The sequence below is a fragment of the Primulina eburnea genome, chromosome 3 (assembly GCF_022965805.1).
Source record: "Primulina eburnea isolate SZY01 chromosome 3, ASM2296580v1, whole genome shotgun sequence".
Classification (NCBI taxonomy): Eukaryota; Viridiplantae; Streptophyta; class Magnoliopsida; order Lamiales; family Gesneriaceae; genus Primulina; species Primulina eburnea.
The window spans coordinates 26,064,721-26,078,916 of record NC_133103.1 but is presented as its reverse complement, the minus strand read 5'-3'; the positions used below and the strand labels follow the sequence as shown (position 1 = coordinate 26,078,916).

The 14,196-nt window shown below is 36.2% G+C and overlaps 2 protein-coding genes across 2 annotated transcripts; one reads left to right on the top strand and one right to left on the bottom strand.

Moving 5' to 3' along the window:
- The first annotated feature begins 924 nt into the window (after nt 1–924).
- LOC140827183 (uncharacterized) lies at nt 925–2,108 on the top strand. Its single transcript, XM_073189801.1, has 2 exons — nt 925–1,429; nt 1,585–2,108. Exons 1-2 carry the CDS (start codon nt 925–927, stop codon nt 2,106–2,108), a joined length of 1,029 nt encoding a protein of 342 aa, XP_073045902.1.
- A 2,730-nt stretch (nt 2,109–4,838) lies between these two features.
- Nucleotides 4,839–7,189, bottom strand: LOC140827486 (small ribosomal subunit protein uS19). The gene is made up of 4 exons (XM_073190161.1): nt 7,058–7,189; nt 6,832–6,977; nt 5,976–6,033; nt 4,839–5,270 (listed from the first exon to the last, which is right to left on the bottom strand). Exons 1-4 carry the CDS (start codon nt 7,058–7,060, stop codon nt 5,022–5,024), a joined length of 456 nt encoding a protein of 151 aa, XP_073046262.1. The 5' UTR covers nt 7,061–7,189; the 3' UTR covers nt 4,839–5,021.
- Nucleotides 7,190–14,196: the final 7,007 nt, after the last annotated feature.

Genomic DNA, 14,196 nt, shown 5'->3' with positions numbered 1-14,196 from the left:
TTTGGATTTGATATTCAATACAGACATCCACTTGTCGAGCGTCTGAGCTTTCATCTTCCGAACGAACAAAATATTATTTTTTCAGATTCAGATGAAATCAGTACTGTTCTCGATAGACCTACTATTAACCAGAGCATGTTTCTTGCTTGGATGGAAGCTAATATGAAATATCCAGAGGCAAGAGAATTAACATATGCTGAATTACCAATGAAGTTTGTTTGGAAGCAAGAAACACGAGAATTTGTTCCCACAAAACAGATATTTTCCATCGGACGCATTTTTTATGTTCTTCCTGGTTGTGGGGAAATGTACTATTTAAGATGTCTTCTCAATGTAAACCGTGGCGCCACGTGCTATGATGATATAAATTTTGTTAATGGTGTTCAATATCGTTCATTTCGTGATGCTTGCTATGCATTAGGATTGTTGAGTGATGACAAGGAGTATATCGACGGCATTATTGAGGCAAATCATTGGGCTTCAGCACAATCTCTAAGAGTTTTAATTGCTACTCTATTATCATCGAATTGTATGAGCTGGCCTGAAGTTGTTTGGGAGTTATGTTGGACATATTTATCTGATGATATTTTATATAAATGACGTAACTTGCTGCAACACCAAGGTATGCATAAACTAATATTTTATATTTATATATATATATATATATATATATAATTTTTTTTGTAGAATTGGAATTAAATGAGGATGAAATTAGAAGTTATGCATTGGTCGATATTGAAAATCTATGGAAAGAGTTTACGTGAATTCCAATCAATGCTTTTTTCCCAGTGATCAATATTTTCAGTTTTCACCAAATAGACTAATATATGATGAGTTGCAGTTTGACAGAAGTTCTTTGTCGCAAGAACATGATAAACTCATTAATAATTTGAACTCCGAGCAGCGTTGTGTACATGATAAGTAATGAAAGAAGTTGTTTCAAATAAGGGAGGAGTATTCTTTGTATATGGATATGGAGGTACTGGAAAAACATTTGTCTGGAAGACTCTGTCTGCATACTTGAGATCGAAGGGGGAAATTGTCTTGAATGTGGCATCCAGTGGTATAGCATCTCTTCTACTGCCTGGTGGAAGAACTGCCCATTCCCGTTTTGCAATTTCATTTAATCCCAATGAAGAATCAACATGCAATATCAAACAAGGGAGTCATCTTGCAGAGCTTATTGTAAAATTTAAACTTATCATTTGGGATGAGGCTCCAATGACACATAAGTTATGTTTTGAAGCTTTGGATAAAAGCATGAAAGATATAATGAGATTTGTCAATCCTTCAAGCCTTCATTTGCCTTTTGGAGGCAAAACGGTTGTTTTTGGTGGCGATTTTCGACAAATATTGCATGTTATTCCAAAAGACAGTAGACAAGATATTGTTCACGCCACTATCAATTCTTCATATCTTTGGAGACATTGTATAGTTTTGAGATTGACAAAAAATATGCGATTACAGAATCTAGGCTCTGATGAAGAATGTGCTAAAATAAAAAAAATTCAGATTGGATTGCTGATTTAGGAGATGGAAAAATTGGAGAAATTGGATAATATAATGACGGTTATGCCACAATAGATATTCCTGATGAACTTTTGATCAAAGATGGCAATGATTCTATTGCAGCAATAGTTGAGAGTACGTATCCGTCATTAGACAACAATATCAATAATAATGCATATTTTCAGCAAAGAGTTATTTTGGCACCAACACTTGATGTCGTTCAATCCATATATGAATATATGATATCTCTAAACCATTCAGAGGGAAAGTTGTATTTAAGTTCTAATACGACGTTTCAGTCAGATAGAAATGTTGATTTGCTGAATGATGTGCATACCCCTGAATTCTTAAATGGAATAAGATGTTCTGGAGTACCGAATCACGAGTTAAATTTGAAGGTTGGAACTCCGGTTATGTTGCTGCGGAATATAGATCATTCTCTTGGATTATGCAATGACACTAGATTGATCGTGACAAGGCTCGAAAACCATGTTTTGGAAGGACAGATTATAACTGGAAGTAATGGAGGTCATAAAGTACTTATTCCAAGAATTTCATTGATGTCTTCTGATCCAAGACTTCCTTTTAAATTTCAATGAAGACAGTATCCTTTGGCTGTATCATACGCAATGACAATAAACAAAAGTCAGGGACAATCATTGTCTCATGTAGGACTTTTTTTGAAGAACCCTGTTTTTAGTCATGGTCAGTTGTACGTTGCAGTATCCAGAGTTACGAATCCTAAAGGTCTAAAAATTTTGATATGTAATGGTGATAGCAACCCGAAAAAATCAACGGTAAATGTTGTCTTTAAGGAAGTTTTTCAAAATTTGTAATTTTTTTGTTTTTTAATTGTATGATCTATAATCCATTTAGTTTATTAGTATTTTAATTTTAATTTTAATTATTTTTTCAAATGTGCATTCTTAATAATTTAATATTTAATTATATAAACTAACATCTCGTGTCAATTTAGTAAATTCCCCCAAAATGAATTTGCTGAATGAGAAAATTACGTATAATGTAAGTATTCGTTTAACATATTAAATGTTTAATAATTAATATATAATTTATATGTTATTGTACCAATTAATAATGAATATGTTATTTTATTATGTCAATTCGATGACTTTTCAAATTTCAAATTAGAATATGACCCTTTATTGAAATTAAAACCCCATTATTTTCATTACAGTTACTGTTTTGTACATTGTACATAAATTTATATGTGTATATGATTTAATTGATAAACACATTATATCATTCATTGTCTAATACAAGTGTGATATTATTTTTTTAGCCAAAATACAAAAGTAACTCTTTTATTCAGTGATTCATTATTCAGATCTATATGTATATGAAAACAACAGATATTTCAGTTTGAAAAACAGTCACGGTATGGAGAAAGTGAAACAGATTATCATACTCACTAATTTTAATCATTAATTAGAAAAAATAATTGACCTTGTATCGCACGGGTGAAAAACTAGTATAAAAAATTATCAAAACTAAACAGGGACATAAATCTAATATATTTTACCTCCGAATATTTTGGTTGCGGACATGTTTGTTTTTACTCTCTGCCCTCAATTCAATCATGCTGAGCATCATATACATATGAAGATGAATCATATTTAGGACATCGTCGTCGTCATTCAAAGTCATGTGCATCTTGTGTTAAGGGGCTACGTATTGCAGAATCATAGCTTCAGGAGAAATCTCAGCACATTTTTTTCCAAACATCTAAAAAATATCCATCAAACTACAACCGCTGAAAGTTGAAATCACAAAAAATTGTTTCTTGCATTTACAGCTACCCAAAACAAGACCCACTTTCATATTTCATTTTGCACCTAATACAAAAAACATACAAAAGTAATTTATATGCACATTGCAAGACTTTAAAGAATTTTCATAAATTTTTAAACAAAATTAACAACTTTCTCATTCAAGAACTAAAACATAAAATTGAGGATAAAATTGCATTAACCGAGAAATCTAAAAATATTTTCTGCATTGATCTTTACACTGCTTTGTATTCAAATAAGGCAGCCGTATCATTAAGACCAAAAGATACTTGTATTGATTTTACTTTATCCTAAAAATCAATCATAATACAAAACCCTAAATTTTCAGAATTCAATCGGTGGAATTCAAAAAAGTAATGAATTTAAAAAATAAAAACACACAATAACAATCAAAAAATATAAGAGAATCATTAAATTAAAACAAATAAACACAAACCCACTCGCCCTAAAAGCTGGAATTTCACAAAAAAATGAGAAAGTTTGAGGAAAGAAACTCACCTTCACTTTATTCTCCCTTCGATTATTTTTTTCTACACGACGTCTTTAAGATTTTGAACTTCAAGTAAATGATGTTTCACACAGACCCACCATGGGATTTCTTCTCACGAAGCCGATGGAGGGATTAGGGTAATAGTATTAAAATCCCAAATATAGATGTATTCAACAAAATAAATAAGCATAAAAATGGGTTTTAATTAAAAATGAAGTCAATTATGTAATTTGATATTTACAAAGGAGTTAAAACATATGAAATGATTTTGTCAGGGAGTGAGAAGATATTTGTTTTACACTAGAGACTAAACACAAACATACACAAACATTGAAATGGTATTAAGGATCTAAATACAATGACCCCTATATATTGTGGTATTAAGCTTATAAAGTCGTCTATAAGGTGTAGTATATAAATTGAATATATATTTTAATAACTTTTTACTTATTTAATTTATTTGAATAATTTTTTCTTGTTAATAATGTTTATTTGAGTTTTGTTTTGTTTTTTCCTACATTTTCTTAATGTTTTACGAGTAATTATGTTTTGTGAAAACAAAATTCAACCAAAGAGTTAAAGAATTTCGGAGTAGTTAACTTTATAAACAAAAAATATTTATAAACCATGCTATAATAAATACATGGCTCGATTTCAATTACAGACAATTTAATAGTAAGCCTATGATTTTTACTTCCTTTAATTTTTCAATTTTACGTCAAAAATACATACGTCTTTCTCGAAATATTTAGCTATTTCCAGTCATGGCATTAAAAATAACAAACTCGTGAAATCATAAATTAAATGGTTTCGATCTTCATTCAGTTACAAGTTTGTGAAATCCTTAAAAAACAAGCATAATTTTCTGTAATTCATGGTTTGGATAATTTCGTGGGTTTTTAATTTTATACACGAGGAAGGGAATCTTACATGATATCAAGTTTTTTAGATTTGGGGAGAGGAACAACGACTGTTCTGGGGTTTTATGTACACACTATCAGAACTTATGCTATATATAGCTTGGACAAGGATAAAGATACGAACCCAACCGAAAAGTAAGTTTAGGACAGTAATCTCAATCTCTTTGCAGAATCAAAAACTTGAACAAACATCCACAAAAACGAAATTTGAAACTGCGGTCTGAAACGATGCTAAAAAATAATATTGATCAACCACGAAACGACCGAAGCAAATGCCATTTGATTGTAAAGAGTCTATTTAAGAGGAATGAACCTTGAAGAGTGGGTGGCACCAATACCAGGTCTTCCGTGCTTAACTGGCTTGTATGAAATCGAGAATTCTGCAAGATAGTGGCCGATCATTTCAGGTTTGATTTCAACTGGATTGAAGGTCTTGCCGTTGTATACTCCAAGGACACTTCCGATCATCTCAGGTACTATAATCATGTTTCGTAGGTGCGTTCTCACCAATGCAGGCTTCTCACCAGGTGGTGCCTCACGTTTCTGAAATGTTTCATGTCAAGAATTGTTTATGATAAAATGATTGTGTAAAACCCTAACCAGGACCAATAACCCAATTCAAAATACTGTAGGCTCATCATAGAGCAATTAAACGAGGCCTATTAAGTGTAGCTGGGAGAAAAAAAAACTAGATACCTAATATAGTGAGCGCTCTCGGAATAAAAGGACACACCAAAAGTTTAAAGCAAAGAACATGACAAGGTCCGTTGATGAGTGGCTCCTGATTTCTAAATAGAAGAATCAAAGGTGGTTCTGAAACCAAAGGCAAGAGCCTGCGGCGTAAGGTCAGACAAGACTAGTAAATATTAAAACATCTGTGATTAGACGACACCGATAAACTTGCTCATTGTAAGTGCCATTTACTTGCAAGACAGGAGACACTATTTTTTTAGCAAAGAGACATTATGTTTGCATCTCAGCGGATATGAATTGACAAGGTAAGTGAATAACCACATATCCAGATAACATCACTTTGGTTGCACCTGAGAATTTTGTTAACAATCATAGAATTAGAGCAAGATCAGATCTTGTCACATATGTTAATGCTATGCCTCACTTCTTCGTGACAAATTGTTCTTTCTTTGACATCCTACTACATAAAAAGCCCAAAAGCACCACAAACCAAACATAATGAAACAGGACAAAAATATTTTTTAAAAAAAATTAGAAAAGCTAATAATGACTTACAGCCTTGCGCAGCTTCTTGATCAAAGCCATGGGCTTCCTCTTCAAACCCCTCTGAAACCTGCAATAAAGTTTCATAGATAACAAAGGGTTTGTATCCAAAGTGGGGGAGAACTGCACGACAGGATAGTACTTGCACTGCAAAACAGACATGCTCATGTATGAAACCATGAGTGTTGTGCCCCGAGTCATTGTCGCGAGTTATGCCTTCTTCAAATTCCAATTCTAGCATTATGGATAGGCCATGAACCAATCACAAATATAACAGGAGTACTTAGGTGTATTAGTGGCTAAGTATATAGGATTTACAACTGGAAGAACAGAGGCATATTCATGCCCAAGGATGTGTTCTAGTATATGAGCTACTAAATAAATCACATACCTAGCACGCAAATGCCACATATCTGTGGTGACCAAATTTGTAATAATAAATAGATGAGTGCCGGATCCGTGTACAAATTAGTATCTAGGACCCATATGTGTGTTAGACGATAAGCTCCATGAACTAGTCTTGGCCACAGATCCGTAGTGATACATCCATATTGCTTATAGTTCGTGGAACACAGAGATGTGCAGAAGGGGGCCTACATAGTAGGACGTAGCCAACATATATATATATATATATATATATATATATATATATATATATATATATATATATATATATGTATATATATATATGATACTATAAGCTCATGGTCCAAAATCCAACTATTACACTCAAATCCGCCGAAGTAAATTACGATTGCTACCGCGCACTTGCCAACTATTACACTTAAATCCGCCGAAGTAAATTGCAAAAGCATAACACACCCACACACACCATAAAATAACACAATTCACATCGAAAAGAACGTACCTTCTACGAGCACGGGCATTGAAAAGCTTAACAAGTTCATCGGTGGACATGTCGAGAAGAGAATCGAGATCGACTCCCCTAAAGCTGAACTTCTTGAATGTTCTCTTCTTCGGCTGCCCCGCCGCCACCTCCGTTTCAACGTCCGCCTGCAGAAACATAAATGATCATAGAACGCACACATACAGTAATGATTATGCGAGAAATAAAGACAGAGGTTAAAATCTACCATGGCTTCTTGGGGAGATTCTTTGCTGAGGCTGTGTGAAGCAACGCCGCTAGGGTTTCAATGGAGTTGATATTGAAAATTGGGTGATTTTCTATTTAAATAGTGGGCTGATTGAGCCAACGGAAAAGGATAAAAATGGGCTTTACGTCAAATATGACAGTTGGGCTTATGGTCTATGTTATGAGCATAAATATGCTCAAACATTGTTTGTATTTACATTATTAGTTAATTAACCCTCCATGTTTTAAAATTTTGATCAGACATCCTTGTTTGTATAATGTCTTCAAAAATACATGTACTCAATATTTGAAAACACGAAAAATTAATATATAATTTTTTTTGAGAGATTTTAGATCTTGAGATTTCAGTAATCTCGAATATGTGGTTAACATTTGTGAAAATATGAAAAACCCATAACCTTTATATAAAATTAATGATTTTTCAAAACATTCTATTCTGAAAAATCATGCATAGAACCCCTGTGAAATAAGCAAATGTGCCTTGGTTTTTTAAAACACATGTTTGAAAAGAACTTTCATTTAAATTATGGAGTTTTAGGTTTTCTTCGACATTTTCAAAAGGGTGATCGATATAATATTCCAAGAAAAACAATAAAGCAACTATATCAAACAGATTGGTAACATGTATGGATAATTCATGAACTTTTGAATTTGGTTATATACCAAATTAAAAAGTTCATGAATTATATATATATATATATATATATATATATATACACACTCATGCAAGGTGCATAGATAAAGTACTTGAATATACAATAGGTACTATTAGGTCTGTCTCATAATATAAGATCATGAAATTCATTAGGATATGTACTGTATATTCTAAACAGGTTCCTAGATAAATTAGCCGTTTAAAACAAGGATAAAGATTGCTTGAGCTCGATACTAGAATATGTGATGTAAACACCATGTTTCATTGACAAGAGCATGAAGATATCCATTCACACAGATTTATGATCATATGCTGATGCGCTGAACAACCATCCCTCGAACTGTCCAAGTGATTCCCAGTTGTCGAGTGGAATAGTCCACGATCATGGTTGTACACCATTATGCACTTTGATCCATTTGCAGACTCCATTGAGGGTCATCAGGTTGCGAGGTTGGGTGTAGTTTCAAAATACATAGAAGAAAATATGTAAAGTCTAGAAATTCGAACGACGTAACCTGAGTGCATGCAACTCTAAAGTTTTGCTAAAACATGTGTTTAATTATTTTTAATATATTAAATGCATGATCATGACATTAATATGTGTTTTATTTCTTGGGTCGTTAAGATTTCATGTTATATAGGGCTTTTAGCAGTAATTCACGCTCGAACGAGGAACGGACACTAGGGAAAGTTAAGGAAACATGTTTTAATTAAATAATTATTTTAATTATTTAATAAAATGTAAATATGTGAGTATTTAAAAAATGAGCTTTTGTAGGGCACTTTTCATCGAGTCATATTTTAAATCTGTATGCAATTTTTAGCAAATCGGAAGACTTTTTGAGAGTTCGGACAAAATTTTCAGAAAGGTACCTAAACGAAATATTTTACGGGAGTGTGTTTGGGCTCAATGAGACTAATTTAATGCTGAATGGCCTAAAATCAAACTCAAACTCATTATTTTAATTAAGGCCCACCCCCCACCATTAGACACTAATTATTATAATTAACACTACCTCCCAAAACCCTAAACACAACACACAAAAATTTCAGCCGCCCCTCTCCTTACTCCAGCAGCAGATTTTTCGTGAACTTCAGGAGCGGTTCCCCTTGGCTTTGTGATGGAGCAAAACTTGCACTGTTAAATCCGTAATAAAAATATGGTTTTGTATGCTCAAAATTTATCGCAAGTGCACGATGTCAAGTAATAGTATAATATACATGAGTACGAGTATCGTTCCACTGGAGACTGTGTTTGACAATTATTATTTTCAGTTATTAAATCTTTAGCAACGAAAATTGATTGGTTGTTTTATTAATACTGTGATCAAATAAACATACAAATAAAATTATTCAAGAATTGATTAATGAAATCTAATACCTAAAATGTTTGATTAAAAATTCAATGAGAAATGAACTTATTGGGAATATCGGTTCATCTACCCCTCGTTAATTTATTAATTCGTTCGATAATGATTGTATGCTTCTGACAAGATTTCCTATTCAATTGAACACACTCTCTCGAGCTATGTCAAACTAATTCTACTCAATGAAGTAATTAAATGTCTTTAATTACTTATCAAGAGTGAATTGCATGTCGATTGATGAAATCCCCTAGTTCGACCCTTAGGACTATGACTATCGACGCTTATCCAATTTCATATGTCTATATAAATTGTAGATTCACGGATTATACTACTCGTTCCTATCACAAGTTATTCTCTCGAACTCACTCGCAATATAAAAACGTTGTTAAATTAGCTACGCTCTAACAAAGATGATAAAACAGTAGTATAATCAAGAATAACGCAACAATCGAAAAGTGAATTAATTCAAATCATAGTTCGGGGTAGGATCCCCTTAAATCCCAACAAATAATTAAGTTAGCTACTCGACATCATATTTAAAATAAACAAAACAATGTTTGAATGATAAAAACTAGATTAGAAATACTATACGTGACGAAAATGCGAGGAACGACGCCCGGAAATCTTTGAATCTTCAACTCCAAGCGCAAAAGTTATCTCAAACTTGTGGAAGATGCTCCAATGAAGTCTCAATGAATCAAAAACGTCCCCTCAACCCTTCCATATCATCCATATCCCCAAAATAAGGTAAGGAATCAGACAAGAAATCTTCCCAAAAATAGATGGCGCTCGGGCGGTGGAAAATTACCGCCCGAGCACCGAGTCTTCTGTAAGTTACTTCTCGAAATGCATTTCTCGTGCTCGAGCGATGGAATATTACCGCTCGAGCGCCATCCTCTCCGGAGATTTGCAGCTCGGATCACCTCTCGCGCCCGAGCGGTATAATTCACCGCTCACCGCTCGGGCGCCAGCCTTTTTGCCATTTTTCTTCTTGGCTTCCGCACTTTGCTCCAGATTCGATTTTCCAGTCATTTTTCCTACAAATTTGTCACACACAAGTGATAATCAAATGCAAATGTTTACTCTAAAATGAACAAAATGTAAATGAAATGTACGCATGCACAATGCAAATACACACAAACTAATGCAATAAAACATGTAAAAACCACGTCTATCAACCCCCTCATACTAACTTTTTGCTTGCCCTCAAGCAAAATAGGTTACAGACTACAACCAAAACATGCAACAAACACAAAGTGAACGTATTAAAATAACTAGATTGATGGCTAAATAGCAACTGACATCTCCTGCCTCAGCAGGTTTGTGAACCATATCCAATTAGTCAAAATACACATCCATGAATACCCCTTTCAAAACATCACAAAACATTTGTATTTTTCCACAAAGTATGGTCGTGTGTCCTGTAGATTTTTCTAGCTTGTGTTTCAGACAGTATTATCCGCAAATCATGTGGGTCGCCGAATTGACAAGTCAACGCAACTTTCTCTCTCCTGAGTTCTGTTTCTATTCGGGACCAACCAGTAAACACATAAAGTGGTAGAGTTTCATAGTTGAAAAACAAAATTTAGGGAGTCAATAGCCATAAGTGCTCAAGTGGTTTTAGAACGATTGGGAGTATGTAGATCATTTTCACTATGCACTTGTCAGAAGTTTTCTCTGACATTCCTCATTGCCTTACATCTCTATCATTTTAGCCTTGGGATAGGATTTCATCCCTTTTCGGCTCCCCCACACCTTACATTCCCCCCCTTTTTTTGTTGGTGCATAGTTTTCTCATGCATACTCCCTAGGCTTGGGATATAATGTATGTTCATTTATCTGACCTGGAGATGAATTTTTAGGTCCTATGCACGATTGGGATGAAGGGATTTGAGGTGTACTTTTGATTTTCTACTCAAGTTCAAGCTACTGGTTAGTCACTTATTTCAAAAGAAATTCATTCAAGTTCTACTCGCATCTTATGTTTCTCCAGTTCCCTCACAGATTATTTTGAACTTAACTGTCATGGACACCTCTATTAAAATCCACTATGTGTGCATTAAAAAATTTCAATTCACCGGGGGATTCCTAACGAGTGAAAAGACTAAGCAACATGTAGTTCATTCATCTCACAATCATCATTGGCTATCAATTTACTAGTTTCACCATCATCTAACACTCATGCAAGACAAATACGAAAAACGACCCCCTCATACTAAAGGTGTGCAATGTCCTCATTGCACAAAAAAAAAACACAGAAGTGCACACACGAATGCAAACACAGAATAAAATTTCAAACTACATGCTAGACTGAAATAATGGTACAAAATAAAGCTTAAAGCAGTAAAAAAAATTGAAAATACAAAGAAAGGGGAAACAATGAACTCCCCTGATCAAGGCTCCTCCTCATCGTGCTCCGATGGTGGCACTCCGGTGGCATCCCCTTGCGGAAAATAGTCATGCTGAAACTGGTAGGGAGGAATGAACGGCGGAAGTGGTGGTATGGTCCCTGGATCTACGCCCCCGTAGATGAGCATAGTGTGCATCATGGAGTCGAGATAGGCAAGATGTGTCGCAACCTTGACGCTGACCTGCTCCTAATGAGCCATGAAGGCAAGGCTCCCATCCATTTTTTCGTTCTGAGTGCGCCTGCGGGGTTGTGGGTGACGAGGGATGACAGTGCTTGATCCACTTGCCTCCTCCTCCTGAGTGGGGAAGTCGACGTGTCGTTTTGCCCTCTTCTGCTGTAATTCATCTACACAAATAGCCTTCATCGGCTGCAACCACTCCTATTCTGATGGTGGGAATGAAGAGATCGACATTACTATTGTGAGCACTCAACATGATCTGAAAATTTATTGCCCACATTTATGTTGTATCCAGCAGTCAAAGCATACAGGAGTACCGCCCGCTCTTTTTGCACCTCGCTCTTATGCGAGACCGGCATCATCCTTCGGGCCACAAATATAATAGATACCAAAGGGCAATTCCCTCTTTCAAATACTTCTCGTCAAAGCAGCTTGGCGGTCCGCCCAACGGTTCCATATCGCGTCCGGATGGCACAGCTCTGCGAGGATCATATCATAATCAGGGTCGGCGCCCAATGCCTCGAATTGAGCATCATCCACTTCTGCCGTTTCTAATAGTGCGTTGATCGTAACAGAGTCATACGGGACTAGTCGACCTCTAACAAAGACCCTACCATCTTTCCCTTCCGCCGCATTCACATAGAATTCTCTAACAACTGAAACTACCGCCGCCTTGGGTTGAGTCTCAAATTGTTCCCATCCACCCTGTTCCAAATACACAAGAGGCCCTAGATGTCTATCCTCAAATTGTCTACGGAATCCCCTCTCGGCTATAGGGTTTCTGTGAATCTTAGCATGATCGTATCTAGCCCTAGCCGCCTCACTCACAAAACAATGTCTATCAAAGGATGAAGATGAAGAGAAGGAACCGGGATTACATCCTTGTTTCTTGGTAGCCATGGGGGTGTTGATGGAGATGGTGCCTTGAATCGGAGAAGTCGACAGGAGTGATGAAGATTCTTGTTTCCCTAAGAAGATTGTTCCACCTTGCTGGGAATTTGAGTAGGGATCGAAGCTCCTGCAGAAGAAAATCGAAAAGAAGGTGAGAGGGGTTGTTAGGGATTTGGGGGATTTCAGAATGAGAAAGGGGGAAGGTGGTTCGTGATTTTAATAGCAGAAGCGCTCGAGCAGTAGAAAATTACCGCTCGAGCGCCTGGTTCTCTGGAATTCTGTTTTGCGAAATGAGTGTTCGCGCTCGAGCGGTAGAAAATTACCGCCCGAGCGCCGAGCTCTCGGGAAATTTTTGAAATACGTTGTCGCGCTCGAGCAATAGAAAATGACCGCTCGAGCGCCGAGCTCTCTGAAAAATTGACACCCCTTTTTGTTTTTTTGTTTTTTTTTGTTTTTTGTTTTTTTTTAAATCAAAACAAACCAATAAAAATAAATAGGACATAACTAACATAAACAAAATATCGAAGAAAATGCAAGATAAAGGAAAGAGATGTAGTTCTCAATTTATAGTCGAGAGCTTGACTTTCGGTCAGTCTCAGTTCGGATTGTCTTGGAACCGGGTGATTCCAAGTGGTGGCTCCATCATGCCACTCATATAGTGCTTTAGGCGCTGGACATTGACCGTAAATGTCCCATCCTTGCCGGCTTGCAATTCTACAGCTCCCGATGGGTAAACTTTGGAAATCATGAATGGACCAGACCATCGCGACTTCAAATTTCCGAGAAATAGTCGCAACCGGGAGTTGTAGAGCAGGACGTTTTCACTTTCCTTGAATTCCCTCTCGACGATCCGCTTGTCATGAGCCTTCTTTGTTTTCTCCTTGTATGACAGTGCAAGATAATATGCCAGGTTCCGGAATTCCTCCAACTGATCCAGTTGCAGCAGACGTCGTTCACCTGCATCAGTAAAATTAAAGTTCCATGCTTTTGTGGCCCAGTACCCTCGATGCTCTAACTCTACAGGTAAATGACATGCTTTACCAAATAATAACCTATATGGTGTAGTACCTATAGGTGTTTTAAAAGCTGTCCTATATGCCCAAAGAGAATCGTCTAACCTTACTGACCAGTCTTTCCTACTAACACCTACCACTTTTTCAAAAATCAGCTTGATCTCTTTGTAATGCCCCAGAATTGTCGTAGAATTGATCAGACAAGATTACTGAAATATCCCAAGACTTGTAGAATTGATCAGATAAGATTATGGGATGTTGCTCGGAGCAAAATATAATTTTTCAGAACGTGCAAGACTGCACCCGCGCCCTTGTTTACACCGCACCCGCGGTGTAAGTCCAGTAGGGTAGGAATTTTGGGCGAAGCAAGACCGCATGTATTGGAAGAGCCGCACCCGCGGTCATGAATTGTGCATTTTAGATAGAATTGCCGAGACTGAAGCGCACCCGTGGTGCTGCAGGGACCGCACCCGCGGTGTGATGTGCAATGCGGAAATTATGCCACGTTTCTGTACATGCATGTAGTATATATAGGAAGGGAAATCGTGTCTTCCTCTCAGTTTTCCAAGGGAAATCGACAGCTTAGAGAGAGACACTTTCCTCTT

Coding starts and splice junctions, on each gene's coding strand:
- LOC140827183 (XM_073189801.1), top strand. CDS start 925: ATGAAAGAAGTTGTTTCAAATAAGGGAGGAGTATTCTTTGTATATGGA. Junction 1,430..1,584: donor TTCATATCTTTGGAGACATT/GTATAGTTTTGA, acceptor ATGCCACAATAG/ATATTCCTGATGAACTTTTG.
- LOC140827486 (XM_073190161.1), bottom strand. Junction 6,034..6,831: donor AATGCCCGTGCTCGTAGAAG/GTACGTTCTTTT, acceptor ACTTTATTGCAG/GTTTCAGAGGGGTTTGAAGA. Junction 5,271..5,975: donor TCAAGAAGCTGCGCAAGGCT/GTAAGTCATTAT, acceptor GAAACATTTCAG/AAACGTGAGGCACCACCTGG.